The 23642-nt window shown below is 48.8% G+C and overlaps 1 protein-coding gene across 2 annotated transcripts in view; it reads left to right on the plus strand.

Annotated features, from left to right (window-relative positions):
- LOC144098688 (popeye domain-containing protein 1-like) overlaps positions 1-19247 on the plus strand; it is a 39150-nt gene extending 19903 nt beyond the window's left edge. Inside the window, exons 2-8 of one of the 2 annotated variants that reach the window (XM_077631503.1) lie at positions 4100-4404; positions 5220-5489; positions 6270-6397; positions 7979-8087; positions 9180-9537; positions 11057-11173; positions 18982-19247. In XM_077631503.1, the coding sequence (XP_077487629.1) occupies positions 4255-4404; positions 5220-5489; positions 6270-6397; positions 7979-8087; positions 9180-9537; positions 11057-11173; positions 18982-19061 (1212 nt within the window). In that variant the 5' untranslated portion in view covers positions 4100-4254 and the 3' untranslated portion in view covers positions 19062-19247. The remainder of the gene's footprint in view (positions 1-4099; positions 4405-5219; positions 5490-6269; positions 6398-7978; positions 8088-9179; positions 9538-11056; positions 11174-18981) is intronic. The other variant, XM_077631504.1, reaches the window with a different exon arrangement.
- Positions 19248-23642: the final 4395 nt, after the last annotated feature.

The raw sequence follows: 23642 nt of genomic DNA on the forward strand, positions 1-23642 counted from the left end.
TTACTGATCACAAATGACCCAAAACGCCGTTGAAATTGAACATTTAACCACCAAGGCGGCTCAGTGGTTAAGGCGCTTGTCTACTGGTCCGGAGTACCCGGGTTCGAACCCGACCGCGGCGGCCGCGTTTCGATGGAGGCGAAACACAAAATTCGCTCGGTGTGCTGTGCGATATGAGTGCACGTTAATGGTTCCGAGGTGGTCGAAATTAATCCGGAGACCTCCACAACGGCACCCCTTTTCTCCTTTCTTCTTGCACTCCCTCTTTTACACCTTCCCTTACGGCGCGGTTCGGATGTCCACCTAGATATGTGAGACAGTTACTCCGTCATTTCCATTTCCCAACAACCAATTTTTATTTTTCATGGAACATTTACGGAACTCAACTTTCGTCATCTCCGCTCTAGCGCTTCCTTTATTTCCTTCAGTGGTCCGCGCCGCCGCGGTGGCTGAGTGGTTATGGCGCTCGGCTGCCGGCCCGAAAGACGCGGGTTCGATCCCGGCCGGGGCGATGGAATTTCGATGAAGGCGAAATTCTTGAGGCCGGTGTGCTGTGTGATGTCAGTGCACTTTAAAGATCCCCAGGTGGTCGAAATTTCCGGAGCCCTTCACTATGGCGTCCCTCATAGCCTTTGGGTCGAGTCCAGGCAGATGGCGCTACCGCGAAGCGCCTGTAACCAAAAGTCAGGTTGCTCGACTACTGATCCGGAGTTCCCGGTTCGAACCCGACCGCGGCGGCTGCGTATTTACGGAGGAAAAACGCTAAGGCACCCGTGTGCTGTGCGTTGTCAGTGCACGTTAAAGATCCCCAGGTGGTCGAAATTATTCCGGAGCCCTCCACAACGGCACCTCCTTCTTCCTTTCTTCTTTCACTCCCTCCTTTATCCCTTCCATTACGGCGCGGTTCACGTGTCCAACGATATATGAGACAGATACTGCGCCATCATTTCCTTTCCCCAAAAACCAATTATTATTATTAACTTTGTCCGCTTGCGGAAAGGAAAGATATCTTTCGCAGCACGGCGGCCCCATTTACGGTTCCGCATGTCCTTTGGCGCGTTGCAAGCAGCGGTTTAACGTATGATAACGTCAGCCCGCGCAGAGCACGTGTCCACCGGCTGTTCAGCCATTCGACCGTGCGCACCTTGTAAATATTCTCCGCTGCTGCGACCGCGCGGGTGGCCGAAACAGCGTCGGCTAAAAAAAAAGGGGGGGGGGGGGGGAGCCACTGGGAGCATGTCGCGAGGCCGCGCTCAGCGCAGCGTAACGGCTCGCGTGCTCGGCGGCCGTTGCGGCGCGCTCCGCTGCGCAGCCCCTGCAGGCAGGCTCATCCGCAGGAATGGACATCACGTGTTCGCGACGGGCATCCCCTTTTTTCCTTCTCTTGCGGCGGGAAGACCGCGTACGAAGGGAATGAACTGGGAGCTTCCCTCGGCTCCCGGGTTGCTGCGTAATAGCGGCGTCCATGGCGCGAGCGTGTACGTGTGTGTGATGCCCTAGCAAAAACTTCCTCATGACGTAGGGAGGAGAGAAATGAAAGAAACAGGGAAAGGAGGAATTGAGGGAGAGTGAATGAAGAAACAAAAACGCAGGCTGTGTGGGCTGAAACCAGCTCTGGTATGTACGCCTTTATGTATGCTCAGAATAGTATCGAGAGAGAGGATAGTCCTGGGAGGGAAGGAAGGGAAGGAGGGAATGAAGAAAGGGAGGTAGGGGGACGAAACCGGGTACTTCTGATGCATTATTTTTGGAGTAGTTGTTTGTCGCGCGAGAAATGGTACGTTTCTTTTACAGTTGCTTGGACTTGCATTAATGTGTATGTGAAGGAATGAAGAAGGACGAAAAGGGGTCAGTGGAGCACCTGGGCAACGTAGTGTAGGAGCTGTGTAAAGTTTGCTTGCTTAAGAGGCTTGACTTTTGAAGCTGTGTGAGGGTGTGCTGGGTGAGAGCTAAAGCCACATTTTAGCGGCCGTAAGGATGTTAATGAGGTGCGACAAGTTTGAGGCTAAAGAAGACCCAGGGATGCAAGGATGTTCGAGCCAAACAGAATTTTTTTTACTTCGTCGTCATCACCATCCTCACCACGGACACTACAGGCCAATGGCCTCTCTCGTGTCTTTTCAACTAAAGCTGCGCTTTGCAAGCTGCTGCACATTATTCCCGCAAACCTCCGCATCTCCTCCGCCCACCTGGTTCCCTGCTGCCTCCTGCTGCGCTTGCGTTCTGTTGGAATCCATTCACTTAGTATAAAGGGCTGATGGTTATCTTGGCTTCGCATTGCATGCTCTGCCTATGCCCGTGTCTTCCTTTTGTTTTTGATTATGATGTCATTATCTCGCGTTTGTTCCCTAACCCACTCTTTCACTCCCTCCTTCCCCCTTTCCTTACGGCGCGGTTCAGGTGTCCAACGATATATGAGACAGGTACTGCGTCATTTCCTTTCCCCCAAAACCAATTATTATTATTTTTAGCCACTCTGCTCTGTTCCAATCTCTTAATGCTACACCTACCATTTTCTTGACATAGCTCGCCTGCGCTGTCCTCAATTTAAGTTCATCCCTTGCCGTTCGCCTGCATGTTTCTGCCCCGTTGACGAGTACCGGTAACATGCAACTCTATATATTTTCATTCTGAGGAATGTTGGTAAACTGCTCTTCATGGGCTGAATGTACCTGTCCAATTCACTCTATGCCTCATTCTTATTCTCCTATTTATTTCATTCTCATCGTCCGGATGTGCGGTCCCTATCAGCATTAAGTAGATGTACTCTGCTTTCCCCTGAGGTTAATTAGCAAGGCGTTGCCATCAGCGAATCGGATAGAACTATATATTCATCATTAATTTTTATCCCTGTCTTATCGCAATCATGTTATCCAAATCTCTTGTAAACGTGCGGGGTATAATAGTGAAGAGATCGTGCCTCTCTGCCTGACACCCTTGTTGATTGGTATTTTATTACGTTCCCTGTGGAGGACAGTGGTAGCTGTGTAGCCGCTGTAATATTCTCCAGTACGTTTACATATGCATCTTTTACACCCTGGTTACGCAATGTCTGCATGGCTGCTGAGGTTTCGAATGAGTCGAGTGCTTTCTCGTAGTCTATGGAGGCTTTACTAGGCGCTTCGTTTTAAAGAGGTACACAAAGACGGACTCAGAACGATTCTCATCAGGCTGACAAAATGTGGCGTGTCGCAATACTGCATATTACTCTAACGCTCCATGGCGACGCCACTCACTTGATGAGCAAGATGGTGAACGATGAGATTTACATCGCGAAACACCATCCCTATTAAATTACTTGCCAATAAAAATCCCAAACGGAATGAAAATAACAGAATATTTCTCTCACAGTATGGTAATGCGGCACTTGGTCCGTCACGGTGATTGAGCGGCTATGCAATCGGCTGCGGAGTGAAAGCTCGCGAGATCGAATCCCGACCGCGATGGCCATACTTAAATTGAAGTTAAATCCGAAAACATTCGTGTGCTGTGTGATGTGAGTGAATGATAAAGAACCCCAAGAGGTCGAAGGCCACCCCTTCAGCGTGTATACTTCGAGCTGAGCAATATAATGCGCAGTCGTTGAGGTGGGCTGTTTTCTTTACCCTTAGTGATGTGATAAAAGCCTTATTTTAGGTTGATGATCGAGCATGCTATAGAAAGGGGCACTTCAGTGGTTACCTTGAGGAATACAAAAAGGGGGGGAGGTAGGTTACAGAAAAAACTCGAGTTCGTGACGACCAAGCGGAAATCAGGAGGAACACAAGAACACGGAGGGTGCATGTAATGTGGTCTGTACAGATAACCGACGCCCGTTAGGTTAACAGGAGGATTACTAGGGAAAGAAAGTCTAGCAGGGGTGGCTGGAAGAAAGAGGGGGGATATTGGGTTAGGAAGTTTGCTTGAATGGCATGGTTGTGGCTAGCACAGAACAGGGACAATTGTAAAAAAATGGAGAAACCGTTGTCCGGCTGTGGACGTATACCGGTTGATGATTATGATGATTGTGCTGGCGTTGAGTCATGTGATGCGCACGTAACGGGCGTATGGCCAGGTTTTATTACGTATAATGAGTGAGTTCTGCGTCCGGCGTGTGCAGCGTATACAGAAGGAGGCCGCGGCAGTCGAGGATGCTGGGCATCCGCAGTGGAGACAGGAGCGGACGCCACCGGCTGGTTGCCCGCTGAGTCGGCGGACGGGGGGGCGGCGGCGGTGGCGGCGGGAGGCGGCCCTCCTCAGGCGATGCCCTGATCCATGGTGCAACTGCCCCAGGCCCCGGTCAGCCACAGCAAGGGGTCCTCCTCATCGGTGTACCGGCGCTCCGCCGTCAACGTCTCGCTGCCCAACGCCGCCAACGCCGGAGGCTGCGAGTCCTGGGAGGACGCGCAGCACATCCTATGGCAGGTGCGGGGCTGCAGAAGAGGCAGCTGCACGCCGATGGTCGCTGCGGGGAGAGATGGATGCAGTGCTTCTCAAAGCTCTCTAAGGTTACGTGTCCGAGAGCTCCTCTTGTCCCCGGAAGGACAACGGCGACTCCACAGCTGGCTGAGCGTTCTCATTTAAAGCATACTGTACTGGGAAGACTTGAGAAGCAGTGCGCTGACCAACTCACCCAGCTTTCCGCTATTCTAGACCAGGCCAGACTTTCTCGCTGTTTTCTTTTATTGTACTGTAATCTGCACTTAGGTGGGTAGAAGACACGGAGCAAGACTATACAGGAGGTGAAACTCCCGTCTGCGCGAGCGAGCGCAGGCGATCAGATAGTCAAAATTGTATGCGCCGACGGGGGCGCATGCAGTGGCGGCGCCTTGCGGCGCCTCGTAGAAGCAGCAGGAAAAAAAAATAAAAAATGCAGCGCCCGGGCAGGCGGTTCCGGCGCGCTCTCCGGCGGCGCGCGCTCAGAGCAGACGACATGCAGACGACACGGGTGCTTCAGCGGGCACGCCGTGACGTTGTATTTCAGTAGTTTCTTTCCAGGCCGCCAGGCGCCGCCAGCAAGATAGTGGCGCCACGGGCTTGTGACCTTTTCTGGTCGCCGCAGACGGCGGAGTTTCCACTCCTCATAGTCATCCTCCGTGGTGGAGGACACGGAAGACCAAGACGGCTCTGTTGGGTATAAGACTATAGTTTAGACACGATAGTAGGATGAGGGCGAGATGGTTAAGCCGCGCTCTGGCCACCGATGCGGGCGATGACACTGTCGCCGCTCTCTCGCACAGGGCGCCCAGATCTGCTGCGCGGCGGCGTTCCTGGTGCCGCACCGGTTCTCGCTGTCGTCGCTGCTGCTGCGCTGGCTGCTGACGCTGAGCTTCGCGCTGACCAGCGTCTGGGCGGGCCTGGTGGTGTGCGCGCCGGACGTGCTCGCCTGGCACCTCACCTGCCTGCTGGTGAACGCGGCTCACGCCCTGCGCCTCGCGTGGCGCGCCGTGCCGCCTCGGGTGCCCGGACATCTGCGAACCCTCTACGAGAAGATGTTCTTGCCCTATCAGGTCCCTGCTCCGTTCATCACTCACCCGGTCGATGGGGGCAGGTGTTCCTCAGAGACGGTTATTTTGTGAGGCGGCGGGCGAATTTAAGCAGCGAATTTTACTTTTGACTGTCAAATCTGTGACACACGTGTTCTTTGTAATGCCTTGTTTTAGCGTGGCTTCTTTTTCTCTAGCAAGAAGAACGACATTCCTCCTAAACAGCGGATCCGGCATTTGAAGCTTCGGGGTGTGAGGGCGCACTGGTGCAACCTACATACACACATCCCCTTGAAGCACTCCACACACTACCAACCCTGCCCAGAATGTTCGCTTTTATCACAACTGTACAAAATCTCCACTATACTACCATTGCGTGAAATCGCCAAAAATACATTTTACTCAGCTTTATTCCTAAACATAACTAAAAGAAACACGCGCATACTGCATGTAAATAAATGCACATTTGTTGTAATTAGGCTCTGATGGCAGCTTGCACTCAGACAGGTGAAGCATTGTGATTATGTGGCGTTTTGATGTTTATTCTAAATAATGTTATTATATTCAAAATTTTGACACACCGTGCTAAATTATATGTTAGTGATTACTTGCTGCATGCATCCTGCAGTATGTTCCGTCGGCGGATCGCGGACAATGCTGCCAAATTCTTTTTTCACACCTTAGACGTTTAGCTGGCGCTCCATTGCAAGCTTAGTATGGTTGGATGCCAGTGACGACTGAGCACTTGTGGTCGCGCGCTGCATAAGAGTTGGCCGCTCACGATCCCGCGCGACCACTCCCCAGGTGAGCAAGAGCCGGTTCATGGAACTGACGCGCGCTGCCGAGCTGGTTCACCTGGCTGCCGAGCGCAGGTACGCCATAGAGGGCGTCACCGCTGCGGACCAGAGGGTGGCCATTCTGCTCACCGGCCAGTGAGTACGCCCCACCGGGGAGCCGCCTTTAACGCTCACAAATGAAGCACTCCCTGGAGAAACATGCTTCTTCCTCAAGATGTACGATTGAATGCAGTGAGGAGGGAGGGAAGGATGTAGGGAAGAAGGAGGAGGGTATGCAGAAAGGAAAGGCGGGGCAACTGTCCCACTTTGGATGAGCACCGGAATCGCGCCTTGCGAGAGGGATGACGGCAGCGAGAATCGTGAGACAGAAAGGAGATAAGGTGGAACCGGAGCTTCTTCCGGATCCGGAGATCCCGGGTTCTAACCCGGCCGCGGCGGCTGCGTTTTTATGGAGGAAAAACGCTAAGGCGCCCGTGTGCTGTGCGATGTCAGTGCACGTTAAAGATCCCCAGGTGGTCGAAATTATTCCGGAGCCCTCCACTATGGCACCTCTTCTTCCTTTCTTCTTTCACTCCCTCCTTTATCCCTTCCCTTACGGCGCGGTTCAGGTGTCCAACGATATGTGAGACAGATACTGCGCCATTTCCTTTCCCCCAAAACCAATTATTATTAATGAACCGGTGCTTCTTCCGCATTGTGGTTAGCGCAGAGTTGATTGATTGATTCATATTGGTGAATTGAGTAATTCATCAAATTATATCTGCCCCAATAAAACCTTGTTGGTTAATACAGTGCCAGAAACATGTGCAAAAGAAAAGAACGAGCAACAGACAAAAATTATTATTTAACGGACACTTGAGAAGATGCGACGCCACCATCATCAGCCTCACTGCGCTCACTGCAGGACAAATGCCTCTCCCATGTCTCTGGAATTAACCCTGTCCCGTGCAGCCGCTGCCACCTTATCCCCCGCAAAATTCTTGATCTCATCCACCCACCTAACTTTCAGCCATCCGTTTAGCGCTTTTAATGTGGGCTCAAACACATCCTTCTTTTTCACTGAAAGGCTACTAACTGTGGCCGTTTGTTTTTTCTGGTTACGTCACCTGCTAGTTAAGCGTGCCAGGCGCTAGGAAGTGTATGCTTAGGAGAGAACTTTCCATATAATGCATGCATGCGTCGCTAGTTCACCCAGCTGTTGGAAGCTGCGGAGCACTACCACAGGTTGTGTGAGAAGGAAAGACAGGAAGCGACAAAGTTTCGGGAGTCATAATTTCCAAGAGAAGCGAAATGAAAGAGAGGAGGAAAGATAGGCAGAGTAGGAGGAGTAGTAACAACGACGAGGTAGGTGCAGTGGTTGTGAGAGGAATAAAGGGCTGGTTGTCATGCCACTTAGGAAACAACATGAACAACAACAAGGATGTCGGCAAGGAAGAGGGCAATCGAAAGAGAGCCGAAGGATAGCAAAAGGCAGCTTAAGATTGAATTGTTTCAGTGAGTATACCGGAGACGGCGAAACTTTGGCGGTAGATTTTCTGTAACGATGGCTGTAAGGGACGCCTTCGAGGTAAACGGCGGGAAGTCGTTGCGGGAGGGGTCTAGGCATCGCTGTAGCTTTTGTGCTCAGAAGGAATGGACTAGAAGTCTGCAAGTTTTATTGTTTGCTGTGAACTCTTGTCCCATCTAACACCGCATTCTTCGTCATCTGATGCGCAGGTTGCAGGTGACCTGCGAAGACGTATTGCTTCATTACATACAGCCCAACGAATTCATCGACTCTCCAGAATACGAGTCCTGTCCCATAGGTAGTGATAAGTTATTTCAGGTGAGTCTCAAATCGATGCCCATTCCTGACACCGCGCAGAATGAGATAAGCCTAACGAATTGTTGCGTGTGTGACCATCTTTAAGGATGTACATTTTCATGTCCTGGTGTGCTGCCACGCACTCGGGATTTTCGCATCAACCATTTTCAGACCTCCGCATCGTTGTTAGGAAATTCTTAATTATTGCAACTTAATAATTGGAACTTAATAATTGCAACTCAATAATAGCAACTAAGCTCATTTGTTTAGTCACTATTTCCGCAAATTACATAGTATCTGTGCATGCATGTCGTCAAGACGCAGAAGAAGTTTCTTATATTTGAATATCTCATAAGGCGCATTTTCGTCGCTACCTGCGATAACACGTCTCTCAGTATGCACCATAGACGGTACCTTTGAGGATGCAAACAAGCAAATAAAAACAAACAAACAAGCAAGCAAACATCTCAGTATGCACCATACACGGTACCTTTGAGGTAGCAAACAAACGGAAGAACGGAGGGACAGGCGGACAGATAAACAAACAAACAAACAAACAAACAAACAAACAAACGAACAAACAAATGCGCCAGTAATATATCGATAGCACCTCCAGGTCAGCATTTACGGCACCTTTGCAGACTAAAGGTTCTTGAAAAGTGAGAACGAGGGTCCCGCACCTTTCACAGAGAAGGCTTTGACCTTAGCCGACTTTTTCTCAACATGGCAGTCATGGGCTGCGAGCTGCTGTAGTTGCTGCTGTAGGGTGCAGAGATCAGCAACCTTAAGGAAGGGTGCACTTAATGATAGTTTAGAGGATGTAATGGTTGCACCCTCAATAAAGGGTACTATTTTTCCATAACACCTCTGCGAATGCATGTTGGAAGGGTGCTCCACGTTGATCTACCCATGAAGCAAAAGCCTTGGACTGATGCACGCCCTTTAAACTTTCATGATGTGCACCCTTCCTGAAGGGTGCTGATCTCTGCACCCTTTTTAGCACCCAAGTCGGTGTTTGTCTGGGGACAGCTGATTTGCACCTTTAAGGGTGATAATTTGTTCAGTGTGTGGTAGTGCCGTGGCAGGCGATCGAACCGCACGCGCGCTCCGCAGGTGACGATCACGGCGACGGAGCCGTGCACCTACATGTCGTGGCAGCGTCCGCGTCTGCAGCAGCTGCTGCGGGCCAACCCGGTGCTGTCGGCGGTGGTGCACAACCTGGTGGGTCGGGACATCGCCATCAAGCTCTACTCGCTGGCCGAGTTCCACCAGCTGGGCTCCGACAGCGTGCCGCTGCCCAAGCGCGACGCCAGCCCCGACTGGGAGAAGCAGGTGCCGCGCAGCCTCAGCCTGGACACGGTCTACACGGGGCCCGGGGGACGGCTCCACTCGGCCGCCTGGCACGAGGCGCGCGCCAGGCGCCCCGCATCCTCCTCACTCGCCTCGTCGGCGCACCTCTCCTACGGACCTGGTACGAGAAAGGGTGCAGCTCCTTGACACGGTCAGGCGCCGTAGCCCCCCTTCCCCTCCTCTCTCACACACGCGTACCTCAAGATGAGCGTTAACGCTGCACTATATGGGCCCCAAACATGTTAAATCGCAGGATTATCTGTTATCACTTGGAGGTTGGGCACGTGGTTCTTGATAATCACAAAGTGAACAACGGATTCGGATGTGTGGATTTTGTATTTGTCCATAGTGTCTTTGGTGCACACACATTTTTTGCCGGCTCCTATGGGCGACCTCGCTGAGCATGACAATGGCCGGGCTGGTGATCCATTGCAGCGTTCTGGCCATACTTCCGCGTGTTTGATATCATTGCATGTCGCAGATTCTCGATTGCTTCGTGAAATTAAGCTTGGCTAAGAGATTCAGGGCGTAGAGATGTAAAGAAATGTTTGGCAATCTACGCGAAGCGGCTCGGCCCCCCTCTGAATAGTTCAGTGCCCTCTTAATAAGGAGCAAATAGGTGAGCCGTCCTTGAGCCTGCCAAGGCTCTTTCTGGCCAGTTGATCTTTTGCCACCGGATGCTTCGCATTCGGCTACAGAGACTCTTCAAGCACTGTCTGCATAACAGAAGCCATAGCTCCTGACCATCTAAATTCATAGCACCAACACTATCCACTTTAGAGTGGGCATATCTTAACCAGGAGCTAGAAGCTGACGCCATCGCAATGCGACAGATGCTCCTGCTTCTTGTTTTTCGGCTTGCTCCCTGTACTACTGCCTTCACGCAGCTACCTTTACTGCATGCAGCATCCCTGGTGTTCGTCCCCGCGGCGGTGTTTGTCGCTGTATGTAAAGACACGAAAGAGGTATCACTGCAGCACAACACATGTACTTTAAGCTAAGAAAATAGTCATGTGGATAGCGGAGACGGGACCTGCTATTTACAGCTGGTGTGCGTTTCTGTTTACGGTCCACCTGTCTTGCACTTGCTTCCGATGCCGAATATTATACTTTTAGTAGCGGAGGCTGTGCAGAGAAGGCGACACATGAGCAGATCATTCCAGATGGATGGATGGATGGTTGGATGGATGGAGGGATGGTTGGATGGATGGATGGGTGGATGGATGGATGGATGGATGGATGGATGGATGGATGGATGGGTGGATGGATGGATGGATGGATGGATGGATGGATGGATGGATGGATGGATGGATGGATGGATGGATGGATGGATGGATGGAGGGATGGTTGGATGGAAGGACGGTTGGATGGATGGATGGATGGATGGATGGGTGGATGGACGGACGGACGGACGGGTGGGTGGATGGGTGGATGGAAATAATAATAACATGACCTTTCAAAGCTTCCTTTCACTCAGAAATGTGGAAGCCTTCAGAACGCCTCGACCAGAAAGTTACACTATCCCCATGCTTCCTTCCAGCCGATCACCCTTTTTCCTTCATGAGCCTTTGCCGAGCCCCTGACGTCCACATATGCCCCAACCCGCGCGTATGTACCTCGCCTATATCCCACCCCCACAGGCCGTGCCACCGAGCCGGTGTGCGTGGTGAAGAGGACCCTCGCCAGCCCCCGCCCAAGTCCACGCCCCAGTCCGCGCCCTTCTCCACGCCGCTCCGTGGTGCGCTGTGGCGGCCGGGGTAAAGTCACCACCAGCCTGCTTCCCGCCACCGGCACCGTGTCGGAAACGCCCCTGTAGACAGAGAACGCTTCGTGCACACCCGCTGCTGATGTCTCTGTCGCCGCTGCTGCTTGTGCTGCTGCCACGCCGCGGCTGACATCGCTCCCTTCTAAGCCGCGTGCTTCTGTGCTTGTGCTGCTGAACGCTGGCTGGATAGTGCTGCCTGTGCTTCCGGTGTGTTACAGTGCGCCGCCTGTCGGCGTTGGTGCGCGGTAGTGTGGCTGCTCGCTCGTGTGCGTGCCCTGAAGTGTGATGCCGCAGTAGCTACAGGCGAAAGCCTGCCCCACAACCGCAGTGACGCTCCAATAGCGAAAGCGGGGCGCGCTTCTTCTGGTCTGTTTGCATGCGCGCAATATTCGTTACAACGCTCAGCATTTTTTTGCAGGTCACGATAGCATAGAATTTTATGTTTGTTTTAGTTTGATGAAGTATGATCGTGACCGTTGTCATTTTCCAGTGGACACGGACTTCGGGGGTTGTGGCCTTCGATGTCAAGGCCGCCTACAGACATATAATATTTGTGAAAAAAACACAAAACGCTTAATGTCGCAGTATGAATCTCCTCTCAAAATGCCGTGAATTCGTAGAAGAAACGAGATTGATGATTTGTCGAGGACGGTACACCGAACTCTTACTAAAGCGATACATTAGATGGTAATCTTGAAGAGGGTAGGATGTGAAGGTTTTCGGAGCACGGTAGCGTGCATCCGTGGCCCCTGCGGTTCTAATGAGCCCAGCTCTATGTGACACCATGAGAGCGCCGAGCGCGCTTCAGTGTCACAGGCATCTCTCGGTGCCTCGGCGACTGCTGTACACTGGTGACATCTAACGGCCGGAAACCTAACCGCATCATAGCAGTTACCAAACAGCCATATAATATGCTTGTATTTCGCGCCATCAGGTTCCGCGAAATCGGGCGCCTCCGCCAACATCATCTCTGTGCGTTCGATTTCGTATGACGTTATCTGATCGTTTTGTTGTCCTAGCCGGCACTTTGTACTCCGCCATATTCCTATTCCACGCTCGTAACTGACATGGGCCGAGAATTAGTGCCCAATTTTAGTTGTACAGAAGGCAACCGGGGTCCCGATGTCCGGGCACTTTCCGCTGCTGCTGAACTACATATCACTCCAAGACTATGGTGTTCTGATACGGAACACGACGCTCACTTTGTGTTCATGTTTTTATGAACTTCTCATATCCAAAGGGCGAATTGCAGCAGGCCGGCTTTGGTACGGTTGTAAAATGCGGAATCCCCCAAGTGGAGTGCAAATAAGCTCTCCGTTTCACAGACGCTCTATATTTGTGAAAAAAAAAAAGTTTGTAAAACGGACCCGATTAAGGCACCAGTTTGTTATAAGCGCCACTGTAACAAGAGGGAGAGTTAGGGTAAACAGAAAAGCAGCTACTCACGTCATCAGTTGAGACGGAAGCTTTAAAGACAAATTAACGCTCGACTTAATTCAAGAGAGAGTGACGAGTGCTTTTTAAGCGACAGCATAAGGAGCTCTTTTGCTCGCCAAGTTGATGTGCATCTGGCAGCATGTACAGTTGTACAGCTGCGCAAGAGTTCCGCCGCTAAATTTAGTGGGCGTGGTGGCGCCCTCTAGCGATAGTTTAAGGAGCTCGTCGGCTAGTCATGCTGATGTGCGCCGTAACGCATGGGCTAGTGCTGCTGGTCTAGGAACACATAGAGATGCGCCAGAGTTCCACCGCTACATTATCGAGCCTGGTGGCGCCCTCGGAGGCCTCGTGGGCGCTCCACGAACTAGTGGTGCGCGCCAAGTTCAAATGACTTGGCATGAAACCACGGATAATCAATTTCGATTCATATGTGGCGCATGTGGGGTCGTGCTTGGCGAGTCCGGCGAGATCCTTGAGCTATGGCCAGGCGTCCGCTAATTTTTTGAACAGCTCAGCGGTCCTATTCACGTCTTCGGGGGGCATTTCTTGCTTTAGTCCCATCGAGGGCGGTATATGCAACTTTATTTAGTTCATCTACGCTAAGAAGCTAACGAAAGAGTAAAAATATTTTTGTAAAAATTCAGCTTTTATTTCTATTTTATTACGCTCACATCCACTCCAAGTGAAACACAACTGTGACTAAACCACTGCGCCAATACAAATTAAGCGCTCGGAGTTGGACACCTCACGGAGGTGTGAACCTGCTAGGTTTATGGCTCTGATGCGCTCAGCATTGTACTTGTGAATTTTATCACCGAAGGCTTGCCGCTAACGCTGCGTAGTACTTCCGAGTTTGGATGAATTTTATTTGCTGGAGGAATAAATGACAACACAAGCATGCTAGCTTCACTTCGACGTACGACGTCAAGAAGTGGATATGCGGCGGCTTATTTAACATGCTGCATGTAAATGCTATGTGTTCTTTAAAGACTTGGCTTTCTAACTTCATTAGAGAGCTTCAACACATTCCCACTTGATGGCACTGAAGGTCAAGAGCAAGCATTACATACAAGTTGTCCCATGTGGCTAAATCCAATATTAAGAAGAGAACCGGTAATTTTAGAGTAGATGGAATTTAAAGGTGCCCTGAAACACATTCTCAACACATTTTATATCCTTAGTATATCGCTCGACTAGAGCCCCAGAAACAACGCCCGACTACCAAGGTTGCGTGCATTGAGCGTTGCCCATGGCGACCTTCCCCTCGTCACTGTTGCGAGGGGCGGTGCCGGGAGCCACGAGGACGAGTACAAGTGCTGACGTCACATGCCAGTGGTTGCTCTATGACCACATAATGCATATGGAAAACCACTGGGACAAACGAAGGAGATCTTACAGTGCACTCCGTTCCTGAGCAGATGGGACGCGTAACTTAATTGCAGGATATACGGCGGCGCCTTCTATTACCGCTTACCGTCGTAACTCGCCACGTCCAAATTGTGGTTCAGAGTCCCTTTAGAACTACTCGTGACATCAGTCTCTTTGAAAAAGAACCATTAGTGTTTTCAATTTGTTAATTACAAGAACTCGTGAAATTTTATAATTTGTATAGGAGTGAGAGACTTTAATTAGAATGTAGTAGGCAGCGGGGATAAACCCTAATCAACTCAATATAAAAAAAGACAGCGTTATTCTGAACGTTTTCTTTTCTTTTCAAGTTTATGCGAATGAAAACCCGCAAATGCTGTATATTGCTGCCATGGTTTGTAATTTATACATATCCATCTAAAAAAAAAAGAAGTTGAAGACTTTCTTACCGCTCCCAGCAACTGTCATGCGAGGCTGACTGACTGACCTCATGCTCAAACCGGTTGCCACTCTTGGAGACACGACGAACGAAGCTGGGTATATGTGTAAAAATGTCTGAAACCGGCGCGACATCCCACAAAGGTGGCACCGCAGAACGCCTTTTTTTTTTCTTTTTAAATAACGTCTCCTCTTCATAAGTGAACGTGTCCTTTTTTACGCATACGCATGAAGGGCCGTTAGGAGCAATTTTGGTAATATAAGGTGTGATATGTCATGCATCTGGGGATGCAAATTACGCCAAATGTGAATAGTTTGCCTGCATCCAGAGAGGACCGAGAAAGCTCGAGGGTTGTTCCATCCAGGATACCGCAAGAATACCAGTGTCAGATATTTCATCTCATTTCTGCCTTTTATCTTTTGTACGCTTTCATTTACACCTAGGTCTGCGCAGCTCACTGCGGCGTATAGTTTAAGAAGCGTCACTCTTGGACAATCGCAGTGGTTCCCTGCTTCGACGCGGTTACTCTTATTATGCATGGTCTAGCATCGACGTGGTAGTCCGCGAAAAGTGCCACTGCGGACAAGCGAAATGCGGATAGAACAGGTTCATCAGATTTTAGTTTCAAGGACCTAGATACCTGCGTGATTAATTATCGGCTCCAGAGTGCGGTCACACCTCTTCGAAAGTCATGACTAACCACGTATTTATCATGTCTCTTCAGTTACTACTTTTGTTTTGTGTTCGCGATCGAATCGTCCCATTCGCATTTCAGGTGTCCCCGGTAGTACATCAGCTGTTAGAATGGTGACGAGCATGTATCCTGTGGTCTAAGGTTGTGGCAGTAGTAGCTTGTCTAGGTATTCCCTTTACCTTCTTTCCGTAGCTGAGTGTAGGTCACGTTTGTGACGCAGCGCTTTTGCTCGTAGTATATACCTAGTACAGGCCTCCTCCTCGGTTGTAAACAAAAGCGTGTGACGTCACTGCGTAGTAAAGACTGGCGAGGTTTAGTAGAGCAGTGCGCGCGGCGCGCGTTCTACGCTTGGCTCAGATTCGTTCCGCCTCCGTTGCCGTCGATGTCAGGCCGTCGACGTCAGCGCCACCTCATCTAGTGACGTCAGGAGTTGGAGGAGGCCTACATGGTCAACGGAGCGCTTCGGAGGCTGCTAGTTGTCGATTTAACGCTGTACGGAGGTTCTATTGCACGGGAAGGTTGCAACTGTGTCAATAAATCGCAGTTAATGCCATCACTTGCTGTTAATCAGCTAGGGAAGGCCGTCAGAAGGATCCACTGTCAGAATGCAGATGAAGGTGAGGACGTGACGCTGGACCAAGCATCTCATGAGAAGCGTTAAGTTATGCGCCATCTTTTTTCTTTTTAGACATGTCTTTGTTGACACTGTGGTTTAAGGCTTATTTCTTATTAAGTGATCGCCAGACATATCAATTTGCAGTCAGGTCCGCGTTGGGCGAACTTCGTCACTGTTGTGCAGCTTGTGTCATGGTTAGTGAGAGCGAATGCATTCACCCTTGAGGTAGGTGAACGGAAATAAAAGAAAAATTTATTTTGAAGTAAATTAAAATAAAATTTGTACAGACCTGTCTATTTACCTATCTCAAAAGCAATCGTATGTCATATATGCTTGGCACCACTGTTTCGAACTGAAATCGACATAACGAACTTAATAGTCATAACGAAGTCAGAAGAGTCATAAGGACTGTATGCACTTTAGATGAAGCAGAATATTGTGCGCCGGCGTTGATGCCAAAATAACAGCTCCACTGGGCTACCCGAGAAGTAGCCAGACTACCACACATAGAAAACACACCACCTCGGCACCACGCGAGCTTCCCTACATGCCTCGTTCATTTGCGCTGCCTGGGCTGAACAGGGTGTTGTTTTGAAGCTGTGCACTGCAACGAGATCCCGTTGTACGCACACACAGGAGATAAGACATATAAAGCAGCGCTCATATATACGCTGGAACTTTCATAATTTCTCGCTTACTAGGTGTCCCTTTTCCCAATTCGGATAATGTTGCTCTGGAACTACAACGAGCTTTTTCCATAGTACGTGAATGATTAGTTTGCGCAGGATACTTTTAATTTGGCGTACTTACTGCCCATTTGACCTCATTCGCTTTCCCTCTTTTGAATTAAATTTTTGTTGGAATCCCAAAGCACCTTTCGAGATTCTCAAAAACGCCAGAGTGCACGAAACGTGGTCAGGAATATCTGGGCTGAGTGAATAATAGAGAGTCTGAGAGAATGCTTGAAAACAAAAGTTGATACCTTTAGCAGTGATTAATAAAGAAGTACAAAAAGAAGAAAAGGAATAATTCTTAGGGAATTTGGTTTTCTGACGTCATTAAGTTCACACGTGCCATTGGCGAATCCTATTGACGTCAGCACCAGGAAAATGGGCATATCTGAGAAACAGAATTCTTTTATTCTTTTGTAGAGAAGAGTGCATATGACTTGAACACTACAATTGGAAAAGAAAGAAAGAAATAAAGAAGGAAAGAAAGAAGGAAAGGAAGAAAGAAAGAAAGAAAAAAGGAAGGAAAGAAAGGAATATGGAAACGCGTCACAAGTTGATACGATCGTAACAGGCGGCGCGCAACATCGAGCTCTTCCAGGAACAGGAACGACGGATAGAGTCAAGAAGGCGAATGCTGAAACAGTGCAACTGCGCTCGTAATTATGCTTCTAGAAAACACGTCAGCAGAGCATGACCATCAAGGCGCGCTCAACAGTGTGAGTGTTTCAGAACCTCTCTCAGGCGGCAAAGTATCTCGCAGAAACTGTTCACGGGACACGATGAAACAAACAAGTAAGGCTGTTATTTAACGTGACTTGGGTCCGTACGCAGTACAGACAGCAGCAATAAGAGCGAGAATTCTTTTTATTTTTTTCTTGAATGCTTTTTTTTTAAATCGCACCCTTTGTAGGCCTTTTCCTCTACGCATGAAATGGGCACGTTGAATTAGAATGAGATGCTTTCGGTCACATTTGCACTCTTCGGCTTGTTTCGCTGCCTGCAATGTTCACGTAGCGAAAGGAGCTTAACATGCACCATTCTACGTAGTTCGATAGTATTCGGGCTGCGCGTTTTTTTTTTTTTCAAGTGAACATTAGTTCTGCTTCCCAAGTCCATGTTCGGGGTCACTTAAGTTTAGACGAGCATTATTAGAAGCAACCCGCTTTAGCCACCAACATCAGGCGTTGTTAGGTAAATTTTGTGCGACTATTAATTCAGCATTGTTAAAGTAGTTAAAGCTGTTTGAGAGAAAACGAATAGCAACTGCCTGCAGCTAATCGAGCATACATTGGTACATCACTATAGCGGTTAAGCACTTACAGCGCTAATGAGACAATTTCCAGACACTTTCATGCATAAACAACTTGTCACAGAGTTTTATTCTCCATGAAAGGGTGACCATTGCTCGTGGCGGTCAAAATGCTCATAGCTACTTTCTCTTGGCACTTCGACGTCACGTATTCTTATTTGTGTAAAATTTATCCGTAGAATAAGAATAGACATGCATCTGAATTTTCACTCGCAAATCAAGCGCACTTGAACTGTGTCTAAGAAATTACCCAATGTAGTTTAGAGCGCTCCTCACAAACGAGTTATACCACTTCACTGAAGCTCATCCTCGTCTCAGGTCATATCCTTCAACACGAAGCAGCTGATCGCAACGGCATTCAGTCCTCGAGCAAGTTATCTTTTTTTTTTCAGAGTATTGAAGCCTGTTTGTAATAATACCTCACACTATCGGCGGCGTGAAATGAACTAAAGAAAAGCTGAGCAATGTTTTCAGCATGGGGTAATCATTTCGAGGATGATTAAAATGCAAAAATATGCTACAGTTTGAAACAAGAAGTAGTTTTGATGCGGAAATTGGGTCCTGATAGTAGAAATGCTCTAGACGGATTTATGATGATTATAGACTAGCACTAACAGGGAGAAAAATTTTGACACAGCTTAATCTAACATTTTAATGGGCAAGATAATAGGCAAACAAATCTTATGAAAAAGCCGCGCACACAGGCTATGTGGTTTGCTTTTCATCCGTGTTCGCTAGTCTCTCGTTTGCCTGTATTGCATTACTTGGCGGTATTCCAAAAGAGATCTTACCAGCTTACTACTCACATCTCAATGAAAATGTGCTCGTACTCGACAAACTGTTAGATTGACTACGTGGGCTATGATTCGACTGAATTGTTTCGGTGTCCGTAGATTCTTAAGCTTAAGGATTCACTTGTGTTAGTTTTTACGAACCAAAATTCGATTCAGTAGAGTGGAAAACATGTACCACATATCCTCGTCTTCAAATAACATAAGTCAATCGGCCAAAATAGGTAACAGCGATGGACATCGTTACAAGATGCCGACCCAAGAAAAAAAAATTGGGAGGGGTATCGTTTCTTCAAGTAAAACTTCACTCACGTGGGTGCGATTTAGGAAAAAGGAGTAAATAACGGTTCGCCTCGAGTTTCTCTCCTTCGTCGCTAACGTGTTCGCACCGATCGCCCTTTGTTCCCACCCATAGCTGTGTCCCAGGAAGAGCCGGAGAGAAAGAAGAGGGTCAAGGTGGTCGCCGTGGCGGGAGCGGCCAGTGTAGATGCTTAGCCAGTGGCATCCTTCATCCCCGCCCTGCTGACGCCGACCCCCCTGTGGATGATGGCCGACGCACACGGGGTTCTTCTCTCTGTGTGCTAAGTGTCACGCTTACCCTGCTTAAGCAGCTGTTACTTCGGGCATGTCTTGTTGCCGCGCCGCCTTGGTTTGCGAGGGAACCCACCACCGAGATAAGAACCAAACAAAGAGACCCCAACGCCAAAGGGCCGCTTCGACGAGCAGCAATCGCCATTTGTTCGTATAAGTTGTACGTTTCGAGCGACTGTGTACCATCACTGAGACACGTGGGTATATACACTCTAAAAAGGAATTAGCTTTTCTCTAGCGCACCCACTTTTGTAAAAGGGAGTAAGGGAGTGCGCTAGAAGACAGCTTACTCGCTTTTCACTCCCACATGGGTGTATTCTTGTTTAGACTGTACGCATGTAAACAAATTCCCTTGAGCCACGACCAACGACCAGGATGTCCTTAAATGGGACTCGGACAATCTTCAGGGGGAACGGGGCCTTATTTATTTTTATGCTGTCATACACGAACGGCGTCCGCCCTTTGTTGCATATTAGTAATGACACGCAATCGCGCAGAAACATGATATCCTACGCGTCTATATAAATTAAAGAGAAGGATTAACTTGGAAACGAACGCTGCCATCGAAGCGGTCTTTCGTCGTTATATACACAGCAGCGCTGCGAGTGTGTACCATTTGGAACTTGTTTGCACTTTGTGTGGTTTGCTGGCGCTCAAAAACACACAACTTGTGTTCTTTATATACCTTCCAGCGTACGCATATGAAGTTAAAAACCTTTAAAGGCTTAAAGGCTGGCTGTCATGCATTATTAGAGGTATTATACAAGCTACCAACTGCAAAAAAAAAGACAACGTGCTCAAATAGAGCATAGATCGCCTGTAAACCAGCCAACATTTACCTTAGTCTCCAAGTGCGATACGTATAAGTTTCAGCACGATTTTAAAAACTTCATATCGTACCACGGATTGAAAGTAGCGCTCCATATCTCACAGCACAAACCATGCACGAGCACTGAGTGACGTTGTTTCGATTTCACCAAAGCCGTCCGCGTAAGCTGCACCTGTGACGAGTATTAATTACGAAGCGATCAATATTTCACCACATGTCCCTTTATTTTCTTCGCAAAGCCATTATTGTGTTCACCTACACTGGTGGTTGTGGCAGTATTCTGAGCGCTACTGAGCTCGCTCGGCTAGTCAAGGTTAAAGTCTGGTTACTCTGCTCTAAATTTTAAAGGGAGCTCGGAACGCTTTTCAACGTTGCGATTTTTAATGAGCTAATTTTTCTTGCCAGGAGAAAGCCAAAATCATCAGAATAATTGTGAATTTGTGACGCAGTGCAGATGATTATAGAGTGTGCCGGTATATTCGAGGGATAAAAATTTCGCGAATTGTTTGAGGCTTGGAAAGTGCTATCGGAGCTGCGGGAAGATATGTTTATTCTCTTTATCCGACTTTGTACAGCCTTTCTCAAAAGTTTCCAGGTCATGTGTTTGTTTTTATGAGCACAGTTGTCGGGTAGTTACCGCAGTCCCGGAGCTCGAAACCACCCGAGAGACGGGGAAAAGAGCTTTCCCCAATTTCTAGGGATCTGAAACTTCAGAAGTGCTGTGAGTGCCAGTTAAAACAGCTCAACAACAAATTGCGTGGCCTGGCCACTTTCAACCAAGGCTGTCTATTTTTAACTGTTCGTTTTAACAAAGGCGACCTTATAACCACTAAGCTCCCGAAACGTTCCAGGATCCCTTTAATCTGTGAGACCGCTACCCAGCGACGCCAACTATCATTCTCATGAACGTCAACATGCGATTATAAACTTTTTGACGCGACTATAGCTTACGTGATGGCTGCTTCGACTGCGTTTGGAGCGCACAGCCTTAATTTTAAGCAAGCATTGTTTTTTAACGTTGGGCTTGAACAAACTTATGTCCCAATGGTTAAGGAAAGATACACGGGGTGAGGCGCCGCAAAGCCGCGCCTCTTTAAGCCTTTTCTGAGGAGAAATGTCTCGCGCTCATCATTATATCTTTTTACTGTGGCCATTAATTCTCACTGTGACCATTATTTTCACTGTGACTATTAATTCTCGAGCGTTGATAGATCCGCGCCTACCCCAAACGTGCTGGGCGAGCCTTGTATTCTTGTACCACAAATGGGTTCAGCGTTTTTCTGCGAGCAAATGCTTCCTGTGTGTACAAAGTTCAGATTTCTGTGTATATATCATGTACATTGTTTTGTATGTTTGTACATAACCATAGCCGGGCAGCAGTGAGCTAGGCTAGTTAATAAAATGAACAATAAAAGTGACTGAAAACATGCGAAAACTGGTAGCTGCGTGAATCCTTCTCAATGTGTGCGTTTATTCTCGAAGCCTGTCAAAACGCCTCCCCATTCGCTTCGACACGGTAAGATGCCCACGTGCAATGATTCTGTGGGTATTTCCCTCATCCACCTTTGCCACCTGGCAGCCAGATGCCAGGTCGCAGCTGGCTCTTCCGTGTAACGCCCTTGGCAGGTGGTGCGCCAGTGTACTACCCATGTCACCTGCCAGATGACAGGTGGCAATGTGTGACAACACCGGTGAGTTTCGAGACGTAGGGCTGTTGTGTTCTTGCAGACAAGCGGAGGGAGTCCGCGCCTAATAGAGTTATCGTGGTGCTTATGACAATAAAATATAAAACAACCAGGGCCTGAAACTGGCCAAAGCAGAACATTAAGAGAAATAGCCAACTGGAATAAAGAAAGCTGGGCGCCCGATAAATTGGAGGGCACACTTAAGCTCTTCCTTAAGGGTATGACGCGATGGCGTTAATGGGTTAATGCCGACATATGCAGTATTGGTGATTCACTACTTGACATTCATGAATTCCTAGGAGTCCTCATACCACTGCTGGCGCAGCTGTGCAGCGGTTATTAAGCGATGTGCCGCCGCCCTGCGATAGCAGGCGCTGCCACTGGTGAGGTTTGTGACCCCAGGTTGCTCCTCCTCATACTTTCATATTCATATTCATACTTCATATTATCTTAGAATGTGCAGCGTACGCCAACGAACGTGCGCACTATGGACAATGCATGCAGTCCGTCACAAAAGTGCGACTCAAAGCGGGCTCTATATTAGGTACTTTAGGCTTCTACAGACAGCAGCGACTTGCGATGATATTCTTGTTTGCCTATTTAGACGCTACTAGTGTGTTAAACAAACTCTAAATTGCCCGAACACTTATATCACCCCGCTGTACATGCACAGAACTTGGCTTCCGTCTCATCGAAAGGAGCCATCATACAGTGAACTGTTGCGTTACAACCCTCTTCAATGACTGCATTGTTTTCTAGCGCCATTATTCCATCTTTACTCCCCAGTTTTCTCCCCTATGCAGAGTAGCATGTCAGCGAATATTCAAGCCGACTAAAATCTGTTTTTCGTTAAAGAGCTCTCTTTCTCTTGCTTTTCCTAGGCAACCTCTTTCGACCAATCATTAATTTAGCTGCCACGTTGGTCAGTTCGCTCACAATTCGCTGGACAGGTTGTGATGACGCGACAAGATCACGTGACCTAGGTGGCCCATCTAGTCTGCTTCTCTGGAGATTTTTCGTGGATTGTTCGTTCACGGTTGTCGACGCCGACACCGTTGAGTTACGTATTTGGCTCTTGTCATCGTTTTTCGCGTCGCGCTGCTAAGACATGAGACTTTTATATCTTTTTGGGAAACCCCCGGGCTACAATTCCGCGGTGGCCCATAGCTGTCCCCGTCATGACAGTAGTCACTTAGCACTGCTCACAGTGTCGCTTAGCGTCGTTCTAGCGTCCTGAGGCGTCGCCAATATTCGCTGTTACCCTTTCAAGGGCGCCTCCGAATCAGGTGCCTACACTTTTTAAAGGATATGGCCACGTCATGCTCATCAACACCAGCTCACATGTAATTAACGTTGCGCTAGAAATGGCTCCCGATCGGGAGGGAGAGCATTTGAACTTTTTGGAGGTTAATTAAAATATCTCCCAAACGTCACTTGCGCCCAGTAAATTGCCACAAGTGTCCAAACAGAAGCCCACAGCAGGCTTTGTATTGCTTCATGATTTCGGGTCTTAACAAAGCGGACAAAAGTTTCAAGAGCAGAAAAGAGGCTATCCGGCGAGCATTTTTACACCATGCGTCTGCGCTGTGGTTAGCAACCTTGTGCAATCTGTTAGCGGGTCGAGTACGCTTGCTCTTCTTTATGGTAATGAGATTAATACAGCCGAAATCACCGCTTGCCCGTACAGGCCACTTCTCTCTGCGCTATACCACAATCGAACGCTGCCGCTACTGTAGTGTATAGCTCATAATAGAGGGGGCGCCACATGTGCGACCGAGCGCCGTGCTAGGGCCAGCAGCGGGCAATACGAAACAGAAGCTTGTACCCTTTGTATCACCGGTGGGTACCCGGCGGCACTGGGGATCGAACCTCGCACATCCTCCATACGAGGCGGATGCTGGAACGACTAAGCCGCCGCTGCGGTTTTTCCTGTAATTTGGGTGCTTTGAAGGTCAAACTGGTGGACCTTGG

Source organism: Amblyomma americanum, chromosome 7, assembly GCF_052857255.1.
Source record: "Amblyomma americanum isolate KBUSLIRL-KWMA chromosome 7, ASM5285725v1, whole genome shotgun sequence".
In the NCBI taxonomy this organism is placed as follows: Eukaryota; Metazoa; Arthropoda; class Arachnida; order Ixodida; family Ixodidae; genus Amblyomma; species Amblyomma americanum.